Genomic DNA, 23,451 nt, shown 5'->3' with positions numbered 1-23,451 from the left:
GCAAATGGACACGGAAAACCAGTGCTGGAACCAGGAATTTAATTGAGGTTGCCTGAGCCCCAATCTTGTGCTTGAACGCCAAAGCATCTTTCTGTTCTTGGATAAGAAAAGCTTTTATCTGCACAGAAATTATTTCAAAAATAAAAATTAAAAGCATAGGGGAAATTGTTGGCCGTATAAAATGGTCTTCATTTAAAACTTGCTTTTGTGTGTGAGAGGCTGTGAAATGTTTCAATGGGTTAAACTTCAATTTAGTTAAAAGCTTGCAACATGCCCATGTTTCTCCTGACAGCTTGGGCTACATGGCACAGACACGCTAGGATGATGTCTTTAAATGTTAGAATATGTGTGTGTGAGAGACGTTCTGCAATATGGCAATATATTTCCTTGATTGCCATCACTTTTTATGATGAACTTCTAGCTGTCGAGAGATTTGCACTTACCAAAATACCTATAACCCGAATCATCTTATTTGAAGGGAAGTTTTTCTAGTACTCAGTAGGGATGTAAGGGAGTAGTTGAATTGACTACTCACATCTCCCCCACCCTCCGCTGCCTCTGTATCAGAAGCAGCAAGCGGGGTGGGGAGCAGGAGCCGGTGCTGGAGGGAGCCAGCTTAAAAGCCAGTTCCACCCAGCACTGTCTCCATGGTGGCCCCTGCCCCCCTCCCTCACTGCTGCCTCTATGAGAGGCAACAGCGGGGAGAGGAACAGGGACTACAGCCAGCTGGGTAATATCACGCCGGGTCTGGGACTAAACCCTGCTTTGGCTCTGCAATTTAAAACGCAGTAGGGGCTGGGATGCAGGCTGCCCAGCTCCTACTGCCTTTTAAATTGCAGAGCTGCAGCGGGGTTTGGTCCTGGACCTGGCGCGAGCCAGAAGTGAGCCGGTTGCCTATCGACTAGTCAAGTAGTCAATACAAATTCTATCGACTACTCAATTAGTTAAATACCCACTTCTTAACATCCCTCATACTCAGTTGGCAATGCTACTGCATCCCTTTCAGACGTGGCAGAGCTGATTTTAGCATTTGCTTTGGAATGCCCTATGTTGCTTGGCTAATTGTGTACTGGGCGTTATTTCATGTAGCCCTTTATTTCCTCTCAGTTTTATGAGAGACTTTTAATGCTCATGGAAACAGAACTGGCACCACTGACTAGTGACAACAAGCATGCTCCAGACTGCACCTACACCTGTCTAATAACTCTGTCCCGCCAGGATCTGCTCACCATGCAAACATCAGTGAATGAATCATTATACACCCCTTTGAGGCTGGAAAGTCTTGTTACCTCTACTTTAGAATGGGGGAGTGAGCTACATGTTGGACCTCCCTGGTCTGGCATCCTTGGGACTTGACTGGTCCCAGACAAGGGAGTTGGTCAGACCAGGAAAGGTTTGGGGTGGCACCAGCCTCCATGCTGGGCTTCCCCAACCACCTGACATTGCTCCCCTAGCTCCTTGGCTGTGGCAGCCCTGTGGACTCAAGGGATCCCAGCAACCTTGTGGGCTCTAGCGGTCCTGCGAGTCCCTGTGGCCCTGCCATCTTCCCAGCCCCACCAGCTGTTGACTCTGTTGCCCAGCTGGCCCCACCGGCGGGCTCTGCTCCCAGCCGCTGGCAACCTCTTCCACCAGAGCTCTCTAGTCCTGCAATATACATGGTCCTGCTGGACCATGGATGTTGTTGGACTAGAGAATCCCAGGCCACAGAGGTTCAACCAGTACACTGTATTAACAGCTTTAATCGGTTGAACACACGTTAATGACACACCGCCTTGTCTACACTGGGATGTTAACACATAGTTAACATCTTCCAAGGCCCAGACAGGGACAGAGAATAAAACTGACTTGTCCCAGGTCCATCAGGAATTGGACCCAAGGTAGTTCCTTAAAGACAAGCCAATCCTTCCTCTGTGCTAGCATGCTACATCTTGTTATTTCAGTCCCAAGCAGAAGCTGTTAATTGTACCAAGCTGCATAGTGACTTTTTGTAATATGTGAATTTTCCCTTGTGACCAAAGACAGCAATTTGAACCCAAGGCTGCTAGCTATGAAAGGGCAGTACACCAACTCTGTACACAACTTACACTCTTTCATGTTCTTTAAAGTGACTCTTTCAAGTCTGTCAAGTAGCACAAGTCCAAAATTGGGTCTTTTCTTTGCTGCAGAGGGTAGAATCTGATGGGGGTAAATCTCAATTTTTAAATGTACTTTTATTAGTGTTGGTTTTTAAAACTCCCTATTGTTGGCAAGAAATGAAGAATAGCAAAACAGTGTCCTCTGTTTAGGCAGCACCACTACAAAGACATAGTTAGTAGAAAATGTCTGCTGTATGAAAAAGCAATTATCTTTGCTGAGTATAAAAGGTCAAAACTAGTAAGGAAATGTCTTGCTCTCAAGTATTTGAAAGTAACAAACTAATAGAAAACAATAGTGGAAACAATCTATGAAAAGTGGTTAATGCTCAATTAATATTTAACCACAGTGGTATCACGTCAATACAGGAGAACTAGGTGGTCACCTAGGGCGCCAAGATAAACAGCCATTGAGGGCTTTGGAGGTGGGGGCGCCAATCGCGTGTTTCACCTAGAGCGCCAGTTGCTGGCAGCTCATCTAGGGCCGCTCTTGTTTAATCAATATAGTTAGTTTTATGTTAGCAGATAGGTGAATTTGAGTTATTTCTTTATGGTGTGCGGTGGGGAAAATGTTATTGCAAGAACATGAAAATGAATGGATTCAGGGTCATGAACAAAGAAGGCTCAGAGTTTATCAGTCTTGTGGTGGTGACACAGTTATTTTTGGGTAGCTTCTGTGTTCTTGGGGCACCATGACACCACTGCTCTCTCATAGGTTATACTGGATCTTTTTCTTGAGCCCCTCTAATGGAAAAAGTTATTTCTTGTATTGGCTTCTACTGTATTTGACAAAAAAAAAAAAATCCTTTCTCCTTACATTACTGCTGATTTAGCATTGCTCTATATATTGCAGAGCCAGTTAATTGGAGGCTGTTTGCTCTCCCTGTTAAAAATGTATGCCTTATCAGTCTGAATTTGTCTAGCTTTCACTTACAGCCACTAGATCTTCTTATAGACTCTTCTGTCTAGCAGACAAAACTGTACTCAAATATTTGTTTGACTAGCAGTTACACTTAGACTGTGATCAAATCTTAATCTTTGTTAAGCTAAATCAATTGAGCTCATTGAGTTGAAGCATGTTTTCCGATCATTCAGTTGTTCTCTGGGTTTGTTTCCTGAGCCCTCTCCAATTTTTCAACATCCTTCTTGAGTTGTGAACACCAGAACGGAACACAATATTCTAGTAGCAGATACACCAGTGCCAGATACAGAGTTCATATAACTCTAGCTGCTATTTCCCTGCTAATATATCCAAGGATTGCATTAGCCCCTTTGGCCACAGCACTGTACTGGGACATCATGTTTAATTGATTATCTGTCATGCCCCAAGTCTTTTCAATGGTCACTGATTCCAGGTTAGTTGGTGATGGGGTTTTCCCTTGCTGGAGCGTGTGTCTTTTTTAAAAGCAGTCTATTTTGCCTTTTCCTGCTTCTGTCTTGTGCTAGCCCATGAGGAGTGGATTGTTGGCAGAGTGTCATTGAAAATCAGCGTCTCTGCCCACATCCCAGCCCCCGTTTTCCCAACAGGGAAGGCTGTTCAATGGGCCTTTTGATGGCTTTTTTTAGGGTCAGACACAGAGGTCTTGGACCCTTAACACAAGAGTCCTGATATAATTCAACATGGCAGTTTTAGTATGTAGGGAAGGAAGTAACAATGGTTGCCCTCCAAATGGAGGCTGAAATAGAGCACACTTTTCACAAACTCAGATTTAGCCCCCAAACTGTCCCAACGTGCTCAAGGCCCATTGACCTCATAAATAAAGTTAAAACGCAAGTGCTCATTGGAGGCATCTAGGCCTGGGTGGGTTAAATAAGCTTGAAATGGTATTTCTTTTGCATCTGTGGAGTTTGCCTTCACTTACTTGTCTTAGCTGGCATGCGTATGATTTCTGATTTCTTTCTGGTGTGTTAACTTCAGATTTTGAATAATGTTTTTTTTTTTCTCTTTCCCCTCCCCACCAGGTTTTCCTAGAAAATATTGAAGGTGAGTGTATTCTCTCTAGTTTCTGCCTTGTTTATAGGACTGCTTTTCTCATCAATACTGTCCGAGATAATGCACTATGTGTATTGTGATAGACTGGTGTGATGTAAAGGATGCTTTAAAAGGCATTTAAGGGGTGACCTGGCATCTGAAAGTATGCATCTCCCACATCCTAGAAACTGCAAGTACCATGGAATCTATATGGAACTCATCACTGTTAAAGAGAAATTTGTGCACTAGGCACGACTATTCAATGAATAATTGCCAGCAAAAGAAGCAGTGGTGAAGCTACTGTGGTTATGGGAGTCAGCAGAGTGCATTGCTGACATACATGACAGGAGAAACAGACAGTACTGGCAGGTGCAATATTATATTGGGAGAGACCTGTGAAAATCAATAACCCCAACAAAAACACATGCTGTTGAGATTTCACAACACTGCAAGTGCCAGAACACTTACTAGAACTAAAGCAGTAAGAATACTGTTACTGTTCAGCTACTATATTGAACTATAGGAGTGGCATGAGAAAAGAGGCTATGGAGCAAATTGAGGCAAGTTAGAAAAAAATGTGATTGTCTTCAGATACAAAGCTGAGTTATTTTTGGCTAAGACAGAGAGAGAATGTCTCCCACTGTGCTGGGTAACTTTCCTACATCTTTCTTTGGACACTTTTCTTCTTTGGTTACTTAATACCTTGTCACATACTGCCCGGCTGTGTTTAGACTGCATACCTTTTCCGTAAAAGAGATGCAAATTAGACACATCGCATTTGCAAATGAAGCGGGGATTTAAATCCCCCCCGCTTCATTAGCATAAAAATGGCTGCCGCTTTTTTCCGGCTCGGAGCTTTGCCGGAAAAAAGCGCCAGTCTAGACGCAGATCTTTTGGAAAATAAAGCCTTTTCCGAAAGATCTCTTATCCCTTATCCCTCACTTTACGGAAAAGGGATGCAGTCTAGACACAGCCCCCATGTTTGAAGCCAGATAGGAGATGCCGGTCACAAACCATTATTTAAGACATATCAGAAGACTGGAAGCATCAGCATTCCACTGACCTAAAGAGCAAAAGCTCAAATTTAGGCCTCCCAACACAACAGTTTGGCTGTGTCTAGATTGGCAAGTTTTTCCACAAAAGCAGCTGCTACACTGTCTATACTGGCCACTTGAATTGTGCAAGAACACTTGAATTGTGCAAGATCTAATGTATAATTGTCAGTGTTCTTGCGCAAATACAATGACTCTCCCGTTCGGGGAAAAAAGCCCTCTTGCACAAATGCTTTTGCGCAAGAGGGCCAGTGTAGACAACTGAAAACGGTTTTGCACAAAAAAGCCCCGATGGCGAAAATGGCGATTGGGGCTTTCTTGCGCAAAACCGCGTCTAGATTGGCACGGATGCTTTTCTGCAAAAAGTGCTCTTGTGCAAAAGCGCCCGTGCCAATGTAGATGCTCTTTTCCGCAAATGCTTTTAATGGAAAAACTTTTCCGTTAAAAGTATTTGCAGAAAATCATGCCAGTCTAGACATAGCCTTAGTGTTTCCACTTTAGGTACTAATTCACAGGAGGATTGGCTGTAGGTTAACAAAAGCTGAGTAGCAGTTGCCAATAATTTCTATAGCAAAAGACTGCAACACAATTTCAAGATTCAATTTAGGAACGACTCTGCAATGGGTAGCCACTCATGCAAAAGGGTATGTTGTGTAAATTAGAGATTTCTCTATATTCTACCTTTCGGTTTACCCACTGTGTAACTGAGCACACCCCTGTATTAATATCCTACACTGTATTATAATTTTTATGAAAAATAGGCCTTGCAAGGTTTAATTTGAAAACTAACAACTCACTGGTCAGTAATACCATGATGAAAGGTGTGTAGCAATATTATACACATAAGCTGAAATTAAGACTGAAATGCGTTTATCAGACAAGTTTGGGTAAAGTAGTTTCTCATAGACAAAAGACAAACTGATGCAGCTATTCAGGCATCATACAGTTGATGGGCAATCACCTATTAAGTGGCCATTCTTTGACAAGAAATAGGGGCAGAAATAAACAGATCTGCATCTTAGCAACCGACAGCATGGAACTTTTCACCAACTCCTTGTCTCTCCCCGCACAGCGGGAATGAACTTTACCTAAGGGTAACCCTCAGTATAATACTTTTAGCATTCAGTTGCCCTTTCAAACGTGAGGGGCAAAACACCCAGAGTAGAAGAGGGGGTGCAGGGAGTTGGACTGTGACTTTGGGCAGAAGGGCCTGGGGCAGGGGACTGCGGCGCAGGGGATATGTGTGCAGGAGGAGGGACATAAGGTTTAGGTTATGTGGGGTAGGGGAGCAGGAGTGGAGGGGGCAGAGGGTTATGGGGAAGGAGGTACTGCCTACAGAGGCAGGCTCTGGCCCAGAGACTTACCTGGGTGACTCCCAGCCATAGCCAAGCACCTTCCCCATGTGCGCCTGGGAATAGCTGTTTGCCTGAGGGGAATGTGTATGGGTGGGGGATGCTGTTCTTCAGACAGGTAGCTTGTGCTGGGGACAGGGGCAGTGCTCAAAGCCTCTCTCCCGTCCCCTGGGCTTGCAACTTTTCAAAGACAAACAGGGCTCCACAGCATTTTTTCTGAGCAGCATGAGGGGGTGGAGCAGGCAGGAAGCCTGCCTGAGGCTCCCCGCTGTATCCACAGGCTGGATCCATTAGCTTAGCAGGCTGGGTCCAGCCCAAGGGCCCTATTTTGCCCAGCCCTGTCATACCCACTTCTCTAGAGACGGAAGCTCTGAACCAAATGACAGCCGTAGGTAGTATGCAGTCGTATTGTAGCTGTGTCGATCACAGAATGTTAGCCAGACAAGGTCAGTGAGGTATATTCTATCTGTTTGATGCTGTATTTAGCTGGGACACTCTCAGTACCTTTCCCAGACATGAAATAGAGCTCTGTGTAGCTCAGTAACTTGTCTCTCCCTCACCAACAGATGTTGGTCCATATTACTTCATTCACCTTGCTCTCTAACGATAGGAAGTCACAGGCTTATGCTGCATTTATGGGATATCTTATTGATCTCCTTATTCCGCCAACATATGAAATGTGCTAGCAAACTGGTGTTTCACAGGTGATTCTCCTATTTTCTTACATGAGTGTCAAGAGACCAGTTCTGATTAAAATGCAGCCGGAACCACTGATGCTGTAATATTAATAACAATGGTGGCCTCTACAAAAATAGCTGTTAAATGGGGAGTGAAAAGCTTTCTGTGTTGCCAAAAAATGTAATGAAAATGAAGCTGTCAAATATATAATGTTAACCAGAGTGATTGTGACTTTACAATTTTCCAATGCATTGAGTTTATGTAATGTACGGGATCTGACTGTTGTAAAAGGTTAAAGTAAAACCTTGACAGGGAGGCTTTAAAAGTGACAGACGGAGGGGAGAAAGTTTTCAGTAATGCATGTACATGCGGGAATTACAAGGTGAGGTTCTTTGGATGTAGCTATACAAGCTGTCAGACTAGAGGATCGTAATGTACCCTTTGTCCTTAAAAATATATGAACCAGGTCCTCAGCAGGTGTAAATTGGTGTAACTGATTGAAGTGATTGGAGCGATGCTGATTTACATCTGTTGCTGATCTGGTTCCTTGAATCTGTGGCAGCATTCATGCAAATTATTGGTGTTAAAACAATATGGCTGTGTCTAGACTGGCAAGTTTTTCTGCAAAAGCAGCTGCTTTTGCAGAAAAACTTGCCAGCTGTCTACACTGGCTGCTTGAATTTGCGCAAGGACACTGACGATCTGATGTAAGATTGTCAGTGTTCTTCTGCAAATACTATGCTGCTCCCGTTCAGGGAAAAGCCCTCTTGTGCAAATGTATTTGTGCAAGAGGGCCAGTGTAGACAGCTCAGTACTGTTTTGTGCAAAAAGGCCTCGATGGCGAAAATGGCGATTAGGGCTATCTTGCGCAAAACCATGTCTAGACTGGCACGGACGCTTTTCCGCAAAAAGTGCTTTTGCTCAAAAGTGTCCGTGCCAATCTAGACGCTCTTTTCCGCAAATGCTTTTAACGGAAAAACTTTTCTGTTAAAAGCATTTGCGGAAAATCATGCTGGGGTGGGCAATAGCATGGCAGTGGTTCACTAGGGTTAGCCCTTGGTGGGCCACAGCCATTATATTTACCTGCACAGTCGCAGGTTCATGCAATTGCAGCTCCTGTTGGCTGCTGCTCACTGTTCCTGGCCAATGGGAGCATCAGGAAATGGTGAGGATCAGGATACCATTTCCCGAAGCTCCCATTGGTCAGGACCAGCGATCTGCGGCCAATGGGAGCTGCGATCATTGATTCCTACAGCCGTGCAGGTAAATAAAGTGGTGGAGGCCCACCAATAGCTAACCCCGGCAGTCTGGATCTGGCCTGTGAGCTGGAAGTTGCCCACCCTGTTCTAGGTGGAGAAGTGTTTATAAAGAGGACTGAAGTGGGAGGGAAAATCAATTCATTGTTGGGCTAAGAGTTGTTCTGACACCATTGTGGCTTGATTATGTTTGTGACCTGAATATAGAACTCATTCAGTGAGTTACTGAGGATGTGTGGTGCCCCAGAAACATAGGTCCCCAAATAATCCCTGGTACTGCTTATGTGTAACTCCTTCCTGCCAGCAGAGGAGATGCTCTATCCGTGATTTTAGAGAAGACTCTCCAATAGCAGTCAGTCATGGTAGCATGAAATATCTTCCTTCATCTCCCTGTGTACTCCTTGGGCTATTGTTAGGGAAAATGCAGCATAGCATTCACCAGCTATGAAACACATGAGTAGACAGGCTTCCTTCTCTGGCCATTTACACATGTGAGTAGTTCCATGTTAAGTTAGGAACATGCTTAAGCATCTTGCTGAATTTTGGGTCCTCTGTGCAGATTACAGCTCCCATTTAGTGAAACCTTGTAAATGCCGTTTCCAAAGGAGATCAGAGTGCATCCAGACTGGACAATTTAAGTGGGTATTTATTTAATCAACCACTCATAGTGGGATTTTCAAAAGTGCCTATGTCAATAGGATTTAGACACAGAAGTCCTTTACCTGCTTTGGAAACATCTTTCCTAATCCATTGTGTTGCAGACAGCTGGAGTTTGACAGATAAGGAGACAGTGGGCAAATGTACAGAAACATGCAAGAGCTTTCAGGTATATGCTGCCATATTTTGTTGGTATATGTCTAACTGGTGACTGATTCTTAAACGCAAAACTATTTCTCTGTCTCTTCTCTGTAGGAACTGGAGCGTGGGAGTGGGATTGAAAAATGTCTTGTCCAAAGGACTGGTCTTAAAAGTAAATGTTGTAATAAGGCAGGCACACCAGTGCTCTTTCACATGAGCCAGGTGGCTTTACATTTCTACATTGCTCAAAATGTAATTAAAAGGCTGGGGAAGCGAGAGTGATTATCTTGTTGAATGGTGCTATGTACGTTGCAGTTCCATTTAGCAAAGGTAAGACACTGAACATCTACATCAGTCTGTAGATATAATATACAGCTCTCCTGTGGCTACCAGTTTATCTACTGAGGGATCTGACTGGAAATTTGTATGTTAATGTAGGAGTAGAGGAGATTTATGACTCAATAAGGGTATGTCTACACTACCCCGCTAGTTCGAACTAGCGGGGTAATGTAGGCATACCGCAATTGCAAATGAAGCCCAGGATTTGAATTTCATTTGCATAAGCGGGGCGCCGCCATTTTTAAATCCCCGCTCGTTCGAACCCCGTGCCGCGCGGTTACACGCGGCACGAACTAGGTAGTTCGAACTAGGCTTCCTAGTTCGAACGACCGTTACTCCTCGTGGAATATCTCTGCATGTCTTAGAGGACAGGTCTCCTTCTCTGGTGTTCAAGGGAAGTGTATATATACATCGTAGCTATCCCTAAACATCCAGGGACTAATTCACTACCGCCCTACTCAAGTTATACTCCATAAAGATTTAAAGCTGGGAAGGGGAGAGAGAAGAAGAACTGGAGTAAGGCAATGAGGAAATAGACTGCAGGGGTGTGATTCACAGTCTATTTACTTTCTGCAGAATTTGCATCAGGCCCATTATGATCAAATTAAACAAGCCTGTTACCTGAATTTTGCTACAGTCTATTTAGTAGAACATGACTGAGACTCCAAAGTTGCTGCAGAGCACCAATAAGATTTTTTTTCCAGTGCTTCTCTTAACTTTTCTCTTAATTGTGGAAAGTGAGTAATTTGAGAGATTGTTGGTGCCATCAACAGAACCAGCAGGTGATTATTGCTTGAATGCTCAGGAGCCTTTTCTTCCTAATTCTTGGTATACAGAGGTGGCAGTTGCTGTAATGCTAGTTGCGGTTTTTTAAACTAGTCTTAGTCTCCTCTGGATTGCTGCAGCTCACCGAGTTTCTCGTGGCTCATTGCAATTTAGAAAGATCTGCTGGAGAGTCGACTCATTGTAGAAGTAGCAGGAATGTGCTTACTAACAATGCTCCCTCATGGAGAGTCACATTTACAGAAACAGCATTTCTTCCACTTTATTGCCCATAGCACTAGGTTAAAGTGGCACAAATTTCAAAACATTACATCCTCACATCATCCCTTTATTTTTATCGTGCCCTTTCCAAAGTGCTATGTCAGTGGTGTTGGATAATAGGCCCACTGAGGGTATGTTTCATGCTGTCATGGAGAGAATCTAACTGCAACAGGCCCATCCTCCCAAGGCATAGCACGCTCGCCTTTCCCCCACACCCACCCTGTGGTTCTTAGCAGATATTCTGAATGCACACAGCCAGCAGGGGATAGAATTCCAGCACTAGACTGACTTAGGGGCTACATCCTTCTGTGCTTCAGAAACATTGCATCTGGTGCCGGAGAGACTCTGCTGAAAAGCCAAAAGAGGTGTTCCTATGAGACAATTGGGTTATTCTTTTGCCTTTTTGCAAGTGGTTTCTTTCAAAGTTCACACTGTAAGGCCTTCAATATGTTGGGTCAGGACTGCATTATTGTATTGCAGGATTGCATTTTATGTCATTATGAGAGGGCATCATAGGTTACATTGCAGCCAATTGTTGAAGGGACACCGACAAGGTTGTGGCACCTAAAATTGTCCCAGAACCTGGTAGCTTGTGACAGCTGCTTATTAGTGCTAATCATAATTGCTTCCTCAGTAACTTGTGCCTTCCCCTTTCTGTTTGCACCTGCTGTCTTTCATCCTAAAAATGGAAACTCTTTGGGGGAAGGGTTGCCTTCTTGTTATCTGTGTGCATAGTACTATGTAAGCCTGGTCTTCTTACTAAGGCTTCCAGGAGCTTCCATAATACTAATAGTAATAGTAATATCTCTTTGTTGATAGTTGTCCTACAATTTTGGATCTCACTGTATAAATTTTGTGTATTCCTCACAAATGTCTACAGATCTTTGACACGGTCTAAAAGGATGTGAGCAAACCAAGGCTCTGAGTTAAGTTCCCAGTGGTGAATCTGGCCCATTAAGTGTGTCCAGTTATGCAACTGTTCATTTGTATCTGTCTGTGGCAAGGTCCAACGGGTGGGGCTGTGGGGGCACCCCGCAACTCCGCGCGTCCGTGCCTCTATCTCCCTTTTTGTCTCTGCCCCGCTGTCTCTGCCCTCGGGCCGGCGCTGCCGCGCCCTGGCTTGCCCTCAGCCAGGGGTGTGGAGGGCTCGCTGCCCGTGGCCCCACTCACACGCCGTTGCCGGGCTCGGGTCCTCTGGCAGGCTCATCCGCCTGTGCTCCTTGGGCTAGGAAGGCGGGGTTGACCGCCAACTGCCTCCGTCCTCCGGTTCTCGGGGTGAGTCGCCCCGTGGTTGGTCTGGGCTGTGGGGGTCCGGCGCTCCTTCCCCGGTCCGCCAACGTCACCCCCGGCGTTACCTGTGGGTGCAGAGGGAATGCCGCCAGTCCCCTTCCCTTGCCGCCCGCCCCCTTTATGCGCCGGCACGTCCGAGACGTGCCGGTTCGCCCTTTGCCCCCCGGCCTCCTCCTCCCAGGTCCTAGCGTCTGCCGCGGACGGCGCGCCTGCCGCCGTGCGCTGCCCAGCCCCTGCCTCCCGGCTCGGCGGCGTCCCGTCCCGCTGAGCGCTTAAACCCGCGCCCCCTTTGACCGTGCCGTCCAGCGCCTCGTTAAGGGTGCGGGCGCCAGTGCGGGGAGTGTCTTCTCCGTCACACTGTCTTCTACTCAAGTACACCTGCACATGTTTGCTTATAGTATATTAGGTAGTAAGTTATGTTTTTCTTTTTGTTTTGTTCTGTATTTCCTTCTGCCTCCAGAAAGATTTTATTTTCTCTTTCTTAAATGTATGGCTGTGGAAAAAGAACCACCCAATGTGTGCCAGCTGTTAATGTTTGTTCCTGAGAACGTCAATACAATAGCCAGTGTAATCTTTCTGATTTAGCTCTTGTAACATAGTCTCATTGGCTACTGATCATGAATTTGGGACCATTCAATATGCTTAGCCATGTCCTTGATAAAAGGTGAAGGAAAGCTGAGATTCCCATGTCAGTTTGGTAGGATTTGTGTGAGACTTATGGTTGGATTTTCTTGTAAAAACAGAGCCAAGAAGTGTAATGATTTTATCTGAACTCCACCCTAAGTTGTTGTTACATATCTATTAAATACAGAGAGTATGTTTGGAGCTGTACAGGAACAGACTATATGGACAGGCCTTGCCTAAGTTAATCTGACCTCCTGAAGTAAAGTATTGCTGAGGAGTTTCTCATTTTGACTTTTGAGAGCTGTCAATAATATCAGATTCTGAACAGCTTTTTCCTGTTAATAGCAACCGTGCAGGTTAAAGGTAAAGTAAATGCCAGGTAACCAGGGCTTAATTTGAAGAGAAAGAGGTGCTCAAACAATATTTTTACATTCATAACTGACGCAGCAAGCCCAGAGGGGCTGGGCTATAAACCGCCAAACCTAGAGGTGCTGGGACTGAGCCCTGGCATACATTAAGCACTGCAGGCAACCATAGATCTTAGCTAGTTAGGAGAGTGTGTGTGTGTGTGGAGTAAGACTTTATCTTTAGACGTCTATAGTTGCGGCTGGTCAAGGGTAAAAATAGTTCAGAGTTTTTTCAATGGCTGCATTCCATGGCTGGAGCCTGAAATCTTGAATCACAGCTGGACGCTCAGTCTGTGTGAGACCAAATGAGAGAACTCCGCAGCTGGAGGCCGGAGGGGAGCATTTAGCTGGGATGAGTCTGACCTCAGCATCAATGATACTTTGGGAGGGACCCGTGCTGCTTGTACAGTCCCAGCAAGGTACCGTATATTAGTATCTTGGCTCTAGCTGCTTGTCTTACCCTGAAAAATTAAAAATATGCCAAGCCATGTGAGATTGCTAGCTGCAGAGAAGGTGAGATTTTTTTTAAAAGTGGTTCTATTCTATGAATTCATTCTGTCAATGATCTGTAGCTGTATATATTAAAGGTGCCTGAGGTATAGTATGGCATGTATTGATTTGAGGTTTGGTTGCAATTTATAGCCACTCAGTCCCATCAGAATACAGTTTTGGTCCCAAGATTGTTCCTGTTTCTTTACACGCATTCTCTTTTTGTGTTTCAGAAAATTTCCAGCATGCTTAACCCCGCCTGGAATGTACAGATATTTAAATAATCATTGCTTTCTTTAAGCCACTCTGCTGTGATTCCTTTTAAAAATGTTGTCGTGCACATCAGCATTTCATTTATGCAACGTGTCTTAAGGCTAGAACTCTGCAAAAGCGGAGCATATAGGGTACGTCTGGGATACCAAATCTGACTATTCTGAAAGAAAGAGTAATTATCTACTCAATACTCTGTTCTACAGGAAGGATAATTTTGTTCTCCAAGCAGGTTCATTAATAGGGCCACTAGGATGCTACCAAAGTTTTAGGCCCATCCTTTTCCCTTTAAAATTGTTTTCTATGAGAAGCTTTAACTCTCACGTATCTCCTAGTAGGGCCTTGAGCAACAAAGGCACCATTTTTTGTAATTCTTGATATGACGCATAAATCAAGTTGTGCCGATGTGTTCTTTGCTGTCTCCGCACTTGGACAAAGCTGTCCCTTACCCTCTAGTCTAGCAGCTGTGTACAACCATGCCAGTGCATTATCTTCTTGTTTGCTAGAGTCCTGGATGCCCCTCCACTACTCAACATGAGTCCTAAACTATGCTTGCCATCCAAGAATAGTTCTGTGCACCTGTGCTATGCCATCCTGGCACCTTAGGTAATGCTGCATGGGCCTATCCTACAATATCCTAGCTCCCTGACGCAGCAGTGTGCTTTGTGCTGTGATATTCTAGTGCCCAGCCTGAGGGACTAGAAATGCCACCTCTCAGGTAGAAAAAATCGGGGCGATCAAGGATGATCCTGAGGCCGTAATACTGAACAGCGGGCAGTGAGTGTGGAGTACCCTTATAGGTTTCACAGGACAGTGGCCTCAAAAAAGGGATGATCCTGGGAAACCTTGGACAGGTGGCATCCTTAATGGGTACTGGTGTATTGGCCTATCAAATACTATCCTAGCACCTGTCCTTAGCAGGGCTGTGTGCACCTGGGCTGCACTATCTTAGCAACTGTTGCCCAGCAATTTGTGCCTCATTTCCTCCATCTTAGTGCAATGCCTCTCCAGAGCTCCTCCGACACTCCAGCTGCACCGTACTGCTTTTAGCTGTAACTCCCACCCTGCAAGAGTAATTTGCAAAAGTAATTACTGAGGGTTGGCTTTGGAAGATAATTCTCACAAGCAAAAACAACTTTTAATGTGCAAAGCATTTTATTCTAGAACCTGGATCCAGGGCACCTTTAGGAGTAAATTTTTAAAGATCAAAGTAATTCCACTGCAGTACATGGTCTTGTTTGAACCTGGTCAGCAAAACAGTAAGCCTCATTGATTCTGAGGAGCTAATTGTTTTTTATCTGTATCAAGAGGAAAATACAGTCGTTGTAAAATCAGGGTAGCAAATGGGGCTGAAATATTTCACCGTTTCCACTTCTCTTTATAGATAAGACACAGAAATGGCTGTTCACAGCTGTCCTTGGTCATCATGTTGACTTGCTTGTAGTTGTGCTTGGCTACCACTCAGAACGGCATGGCCACATTGGTTGTATGTGCCCAGAGATGCCAACTCCACTTACTTAGGGGTTGTCAGACTTATTGTTATGGATCCATTTACCGTCAGGCCCCATCCAACTTCAGAATCAGCAGATCTGCTAGAGCAGTGGTTCCCAAGTGCTGGTCTGTGAACTGCCGCTTGCTGGCCCGGGGCACACTGCCAGGCCACGCCCCCAGCAGCTAATTGAGCCCTGCCTGTTGGGGAGCATAGTTCCATGGAAGAGGTGCATGCACAAAAGATTCTCGACTCGACCACTTCCCTGCGCAGCAGCACAGTGAGAGTCGCAGCAGGCGGCTGCTGTGGTGTGCTGTGGCTGGAGCTAGAGCTATGGTGAGGCTACTGGGGCAGCGTCATGTGGCCTTGGTTCCAGCTCTGGCAGCTGCTGTGTGGCCTGGCTGGTGGAGCCACATGGAGGGCAGCTGCTCCAGTGACTGGGGCCAGTCCCACATGGAGGGTGAGTGCGCTGGCAGTTGGGGTCAGTGCCGCGTGGAGGGCAGCTCTGTCCCTGTGCTCTGCCTGCAGCCTGGCCGCTCTCTGTGCATTCTCTCCTCCCTATGGCCAGGGCGCCTTACCTGGAGAAGTTCACTTTTCTTTTCTTTCCTTCCCTTCTTCCTCTTGGCCACAACCCCTCTTCTCCTGCCCTGCTTGCTCTCCTCCTTTGCCTCTCTTCTCAGAAGTGTCAGGCTTTTTCCTGGCTACACCTGAATTGCCATTAAAAAAAACAACCATCCAGGCCCTGAAACGGAACAACTCTCCCTCAGCAGGCCCCAGCTGCGTGCTGGTTGGTGCACTTCTCAGGCGTCCCCAGTGCCAAAGCTCAGGCAGCGCATTCCTGGCAGCCACCTCAGCAAGACACGGTTTGTTTTAAGTTCTCCTTTCCTTTCCTTTTTTAAAACAAACCTGAGGCCAAAGCCATGGCTGGTTCCTTTCATCCCACCTTCTGCTTTGCAGAGTTGCTCAGTCATTTCCTTGTGGTTCAAATGTTCGTAATGTTTAGTGACCTTAATGCCAAAGTTGGAAAATATGAATGTGCAGAATTTATCAGCCCTGTCAGACCTGTTAACTGCTGCCCCTAATTCTGGTGAATTGAGGCAAAGGGCTGGAGCATACTCTTTAACAAAAAGGATTAGCAACTAGCTAGTGATGTGTCATGTATTTTTTTTTAAGGTGGAAAGCGAATACTTTGGAGGGGAATAATAATAAAAAAAATCTGTTACAATGACATGTGTGTGTACAGATGCAATGTAAAATAACATGTGACTGCTTAAAATTAATTACCACAATAATTATGCAAATATGCAAATACATTAATTACCATAATTCATATGCATATGTTTCAGTGCTGGTCTGCCAAAAGTTTTTGGTTGAGTTTGCCAGTCCGTGGTATAAAAAAGGTTGGGAACCATTCTGCTACAGGATATATACATTATTATTATTATTTATTATTATTCCCCTTTTACAGATGGGCAGAATGAGGCACACTGACTCTAAATGAAGTATCTAATATCACAAGAAGTCAGTAACAGGGCCAGGAATAGAGTGCAATAATCCTGCCTCCCAGCACCCTGCCATGCTTCCCTTTTGAAAAGCTAATCAGGGGTTGAATTTTGCCTGGTGGGTTAGGTCAGTCGTCGTCATTGTACTAAAATAGCTTGAAGGATATTTTAAAGGAGTGACATGGCAAAACTGTAATGCTGTAAAAATATGAATGCCACTGCTGTATCAATAATGTGCTGCATTTATTTCCAGTGCCTGCAGTTTAAATGTGATATATTTGCCGTACTGCAGATAAAATAAATCCATGCATGTGATGCACCAGAGTGATGGACCCAGCAGCTATGCTTTGTTTGTCTTAGCTGTTAGAGAACTGCAAAAGATCTACAGGTTTTGCTCAGCTCAGACATACATCTGAAGGGTCAGCTGCTGAGCTGAACTATCCAAACCTCATCATCCCAAAAAGCTGTATTGTAGATAAGCCTTAACTATGACGTGGGTTCTGAATGCCCTTAAAAAACCACTTGGAGATTGCTGAAGTCTGGATTCACGGCCCTGTCCATTTCTGTTTTGTATATTGCACGATTGGGTCTTTTACAAGAAACTCCATGTTAGCTTGACATGACCAAAAATGTTCTATTAGGGTTTTGAGAGACTTTTTCTACTCTGAGAACTCAAGACTTAGAGATAACTAGTGTTCAACCTTGATCTTTAAAAAAAAAAAAAAGTTGTGTGTGTGTGTGTGTGCAGAATTGGGAAGGGGAAGAAGAAGGGCTCCTTCTGCATATTGCCATAAATCGAGGCATTTTTGAACAGAGGTCATCTTCCTTAGTTCTATGGAAATGAAGAATCGTTGCAGCCCCACACCAGAACTTGTGTTCACGCTCTCAGTGTTGACATTGCAGTGGGGTATACGGGTCAGTAGAAGGGAAGAGGTTGGAGGTAGGCACTATCTTTTGGATATATTCTGCCTCGTATCTGTTTTAGAAGTGAAGGGCCCTGTGGTACATTTGAATAGAATTATCTGCTGGTTTTGTGGCAACTCTTTTTGGTCAATCTGTTGGTTGTTAGGAATGGAACGGATGGTGGAAGGTGAGCAGTGAAGCCAGAGCTTGCTCAAGGAAAACATTCTCCTTCTCCATCTTCCGAAGTATCTGCGGGAGCTTTCCTGCCACTAGTGTGTGGCAGCTTTTTGCCTGCCACAGTCCCACAGGAATTCACGTTGGGATTTTTTTTCCTGTGCCCATCTGACATGGTTTCTGGGTGCTTCACTTCTCCGCAGCTTGGAAGTGCAGTGGAAACAGCTGCTAGCAAGGGTGAAATAATAAAAATGAGAAAATAAACCATGTCAAGCTGTGACATCAACTGCTCTCCCATCCTTTCTGGGAATTTCGGAGCACGTGCTTGCCAGGCTATTTCCAGCGAGCATGGCCCAGCAGTATAGCAAGTCTTCGTTATGGGTCATGAGCTAAAAAGCCCCTCATGTGAGAGTTGCATACATATTACATTTCTAAATACAAGGCTTGGCAATAAGTGGAGTTTCTTGTTCAGAGGTGAGATACCCAGCCACTAATATTAAAAAGCAACAGACTGTTCCTTTTCTCAGCATGGATAATTCTCCCCACTGCCCACTGAGTTAATGAAAATTTAAGTTGCAGGAGATGAGCTTTCCTTAAGAGGGTGAATAATTAATGGTGGTGATTCACTTAGACAAAATCAATCATATTTCAAGTTGAAGTTGCAAGCAGAATTGCAAGTTGATGCCACTTTGTGAAAAGTTCATGCAGAACCTTCTCATATGGGATGTTTAGTAATCACTTAAGAGCCAGTCATAAAAGGCCCCATAAAATCAGAAACATGAGCATCATAAATCTGGAAAGATAGTCGTAAGATAAATAAAATCTTTATAGGAGAGTTATAGGCTATGAAAATGAAATGTAAGTAGCCCAAAAGATGTTCTCAAGATGCGATAGAGAAAGGGCTGCCACATGTCTACATTTTGTGGCTTTCCCCAAGATCATTTTGTTAGGAGTATTTGGAGTAATTGTTGTTGGTTTCCATTTTGTTTTCTATGCAGATTGAACGATACATAAGAAAGTATTAGAACAAATGTAGATAATTAAATATTAATTAAATAATAATTAAACCTTCTGGCTAGATTTATCAGCAGAAATGGAACCCACAGCCTGTAAAGTCAAAGAACAGGATTCTAGCAATTGGGCTAAAAGGCCAAGTTCACCAGCAGACTTGTTCAGACACAGTCTGGACACTGAATATAGTTTTCTCAGACTGAAGATTGCATACTGGCAATGGGGCAATATTACTTTTAAAACAACATGCATTTCTGTAGTACAAATGATCCCAAAGCACTTCACAGAAAAGATTCACTTCAACCAGCAATGAAAATAGGATGACTAGCGGCCCCAAGTTTATAGGGATATTCCTGATATGTGGGGCTTTTCCCTTATCACCTTTCACCGTGTCCCAATTTTTCACACTTGCTTTCTGGTCATTTTCAATGAAAAGCATGTTTGAGGTAAACTGTAGTAACTTTTCAAAAGAGCAGACAATAGGCTGGATACAGGAATTGCCATACCAGATCAGAGCAGTGTATTAGAAGCACTATCCCAGAGGACACCACTGCCAGCCTGATAGCAGACCTATGTAACTTTGTTCTCACCCACAATTATTTCCAGTTTGAGAACAACTTATACCTCCAGATCAGCGGCACAGCCATGAGTACACGCATGGCCCCACAGTATGCTAATACCTTTATGGCTGACCTAGAACAATGTTTCCTCAACTCCCGTCCCCTTTTACCCCTTCTCTGCTTACACTACATCGATGACATCTTTATGATCTGGACGCATGGCCAAGAAACACTGGAGACATTCCACAGAGATTTCAACAACCTACACCCCACCATTAACCTCAGCCTGGACCATTCCACACGAGAGATCCATTTCCTGGACACCACAGTACAAATCAACAATGGAAAATTAGACACCACCCTCTACAGAAAACCTACTGACTCATACAGTTACCTACATGCTTCCAGCTCCCATCCAGCACACACCATACGATCCATCGTCTATAGCCAAGCCCTTCGATACAACCGCATCTGCTCTAATCCCACTGACAGAGGACACTAAACTCCAAGAAGCTCTGGGAGACAGACCCATAGTCTCCTATAGACAACCACCTAACCTCAAGATGATTCTTACCAACAACCACAGGACATACCACACTAATACCGACCCTGGTACTTTCCCTTGCAACAAACCCCGTTGCCAGCTTTGTCCACATATTCACTCTGCTGACACCATTATTGGGCCTAACCAAGTGAGTTATAAGATCAAGAATACATATTCCTGCGCCTCCAGAAATATAATCTATGCTATCATGTGCCGAAAGTGTCCCTCTGCTATGTACATTGGACAAACATCTCAGACACTTCGCCAAAGAATCAATGCCCACAAAATAGACATTAGACAGGATCACAAAGAAAAAACAGTTGCTTGCCATTTCAACCAGAAAGGACACTGTCTCAATGACCTACTCACCTGCATCCTACTTCAGAAGACATTCAAATCTGCACTTGAAAGGGAATCCTCTGAACTGGCATTCATGCTAAAATTCGACACTCTCCGCAGGGGGCTGAACAAAGACCCCAGCTATCTTACCCATTACAAAGATAGCTTCCCCAATTATCACCTCTAATACTATTAACTCACAGACATCTACCCTTCCCCACCTCTAATATCATTAACTCACAGGCATTCACATTCCTTCCCCCCCCCACCCTGCATCCCCCTTCTGTTCTGAAATGTGATTTGTCCTTTTCATATGTGTTCATTTTTTTTAATTGTATCCTTTGGTATATATGGTTGTGACTATTTTCTTCCACTGTTTGATCTGAGGAAGTGGGTCTGGCCCACGAAAGCTCATCATCTAATAAACCATCTTGTTAGTCTTTAAAGTGCTACATAGTCCTGCATTTTGTTCCAAAATAGACAGTTATGGAATAGCTGGCTCACAGAGAAAGTTTCTTCCTGACTCATGAGTGGTTGGCTTGTGTCTCAAGTGATAGGAGTTTATATCCGTTCTTAAAAACATTTTAAAAATCCTTCCTAATGGAACTATGGATGTTCTTATAATCCTATTCCGAATCTTGCTGAGGACTAGAAGAAGAAGGGAAGACTATCCCATTCAAGTGACTATGCAGATGGAATGCGAGGAAGCAGAATATAGTTTTCCGAATTTGAATTTGGCCAGGGCAATGGGGGGTATGTAGTACTAAAGCACTGCACTATCGGAGCACTGACTCAGCGAAAGAATGACATGTACTCAATCACCAGTATTCCTGTCTACTGCCTCCCCGCCCAGCTCCCCTCTAAGACTTAGCTTATTTATCTGAAGAACTGACAGAATCACAGCGCAAGAGGGAAAAGCTGCAGAGAATAGGTCCCACACTTTTTGGGCCATTGTCTGCGCTAACCCACACTTCTATTCCATTGATCCTAGGGCTGAGTGAAAGTCATTTCAGCCCCCTCTCTCATTGAGAGCAATCTGTGGGCTGCTTTAAATTATGCCAGCTGAAAAGGAATGGCCTGCCCAGTTCTGCCCCTCTGCTTATGGATTGCTGTAGCATAAGACATTTTGACATTTGATCCTTTGCTGTCCCTTCATGCTCCTTCCTTCCCTTTCCTTGCCCCCAACACCCGCCCCTCCCCCCCTCGGATTTGTGCATGTGTGACATACTCTATGCAAGAGATTCCATTGCTATATTTTAGGGAAATTTTCTAACTACTTTGTATGGCCTGAGCAGCACAAAAGAGCTAGGTGAGAAGCCAAGAATCTGGCCCTTTCTGTCAGATAATATATGTCTCCATTCCTGGAAAAGTCACGATGAAGGTAAAGAACTAGCTTCTTCACTGAATACACCCAGCTGGCCCTTGTGGAAGTGACTAAAGCACTCTTACTAGTTCCTTGATTCAGTACGTACAGGGCATTGTAAATATCCTTCGATGGATTCCCCAGTGGCTGTTTTTACTGTGGTTTATTCCAAAATCCTGGACAAAATCACAGAAATCTTTCCTGGACATTACATCTGGCTCGCACTATAATTCCCTCTGAACTCTGGATCTGCCTCACTGAAATAGAGCTTGCCCCTGAAGAGTTTGCCAGGCATCCTTTTGGGTATGCTGCTCCACATGAGAGATTTTGCTATTGTGAAATGTTTGTTGAGAGCAATGAGATGATTCTGTTTTCATGTTGTTTATGTGTAACTGTTGTAAATATAATGTTTCCATTCAAAATGAATGATGGCGACTCTTTTCTATGTTTAAAATGGAAACAAATCCATCCAATTTCCCTGTTTCATGAAAGAGATTCCTATGAAGATGTTTCAAAGGTTTTTTTAAGCCTTTCTGAAAATGTACAGCCTTGAGTGCAGCCTACTACAAGATGGGACAAGAAATATGAAGTATCACATATCTGTCGGTATGCCGTCTGCTATATAGACAGATGCCTTTTAGTTCACCTTGGACATCTGTATCCTTAGCAGCAGGTACCACTGCCAGGCAGTTGATCAATGCTGGTGTGATTTCCGAGAAACACCAAGGGCTTTCTTTTTTTATTGCTGTGAGAGGGGAGGGTTGAAGAGGTGAGCTAGAGAGTGGGGAGGAGATCATGCTGACAAGCATGCAGGAAAGATGGACCTTTCAACTCTACTTGTTCAGAAATAAAGACAAAAATCAAGGAAAGTATCCCCCCCGCAGCTTGCTGGTGGAGCTGAATAGGGGACACCTTGTCTCAAAAAAAGACAGGAGCACAAGGTCACAATGAAAGGGGCCATCTGGCAGCTGTTATGGAATACGCTTAAGGAAGGAATGAAGGTGAGAAGCGAATAGTGATTTCTCCAGGTGAAACTCTGCCAACTTAGTCTGTCAGCAGAGGCTGTACATTCGAATCCTTAGCATGCATCCTCAGCTTTAAAACACACGTTCTGATTCCCAGACTGTATCAGGCATCCGCACGAGTTTATCACACCAAAACTTCAGCTATCCCATCTGGAGTCTGCTGCCTCCTTTTAGTTGGCAGGCACTCCCAACTGCCCTAGAGCTGATGGCTCTCCAAACTAGAGTCTCACATTAACAAGGCTAGAGTTAGTAGAGTAGACAAGGCTAGAGTTAGTAGAGTAGCATAGATTATGCACAACTGAATTGGAAGCAGCAGTGTCCCATGAGAAACAGAAGCTAATCTTTAAGGCACAAATGGAGTGAGCCTGAAATTGTAATCACCAGAGTCCTAAGCACATGAATTGGTAAATAGGGGAACAAGTAGCATGAGCAACCACTGGTTTATTCCTATCAATGTAGCAACCAGGATGTTTTCTTTCACTTTTGGCTGGGCTTTGACATTAGGGAGGAGAATCAGAAAGGAAATGGTGAGTCCCTCGGCCTCAGATACAACTGCCTTTTCTGGACCATTAATAACAGGCAGCCCTGCTGCATAAATAATCTTTACTTTTGTTCTAACTGCTGTAGTCAAAATGCTGGCCCCGAGAGTGAAGATCTCAGGAGAGGCTGACCCATAAGGTGTCAATCAAGTCCCTCTTGCTCATTCACTGACCCTCATGACTGAAAAAGCAGGAAGTGCAATTAAAATATGTAGCCTACAACAAGTGCAATGAAGTTGGGAGGCTTAATTTCAATTCCCAATAGCGAACAAAAATAAATAAACATACAGCAAAACCCC

The 23,451-nt window shown here is 44.4% G+C and overlaps 1 protein-coding gene and 1 long non-coding RNA gene across 9 annotated transcripts in view; one reads left to right on the top strand and one right to left on the bottom strand.

Annotated features, from left to right (window-relative positions):
* TSPAN4 (tetraspanin 4) overlaps nucleotides 1-23,451 on the top strand; it is a 693,477-nt gene that overhangs the window by 304,047 nt on the left and 365,979 nt on the right. For 4 of the 7 annotated variants that reach the window (XM_075928232.1, XM_075928231.1, XM_075928237.1 and 1 more), the window contains one exon: nucleotides 4,095-4,116. The exons of 2 other annotated variants lie outside the window; for them this stretch is intronic. In XM_075928232.1, the coding sequence (XP_075784347.1) occupies nucleotides 4,095-4,116 (22 nt within the window). Of the gene's footprint in view, nucleotides 1-4,094; nucleotides 4,117-13,108; nucleotides 13,364-23,451 lie in introns of those variants that run through there. One more of the 7 variants, XM_014569450.3, reaches the window with a different exon arrangement.
* LOC142829253 (uncharacterized) overlaps nucleotides 17,428-23,451 on the bottom strand; it is a 49,224-nt gene continuing 43,200 nt past the window's right edge. Inside the window, exon 4 of one of the 2 annotated variants that reach the window (XR_012903680.1) lies at nucleotides 17,428-17,999. This is a non-coding gene — a long non-coding RNA (uncharacterized LOC142829253). The remainder of the gene's footprint in view (nucleotides 18,000-23,451) is intronic. The other variant, XR_012903681.1, reaches the window with a different exon arrangement.

Source organism: Pelodiscus sinensis, chromosome 4, assembly GCF_049634645.1.
Source record: "Pelodiscus sinensis isolate JC-2024 chromosome 4, ASM4963464v1, whole genome shotgun sequence".
In the NCBI taxonomy this organism is placed as follows: domain Eukaryota; kingdom Metazoa; phylum Chordata; order Testudines; family Trionychidae; genus Pelodiscus; species Pelodiscus sinensis.
This window is presented reverse-complemented; position numbering and strand designations above follow the sequence as displayed.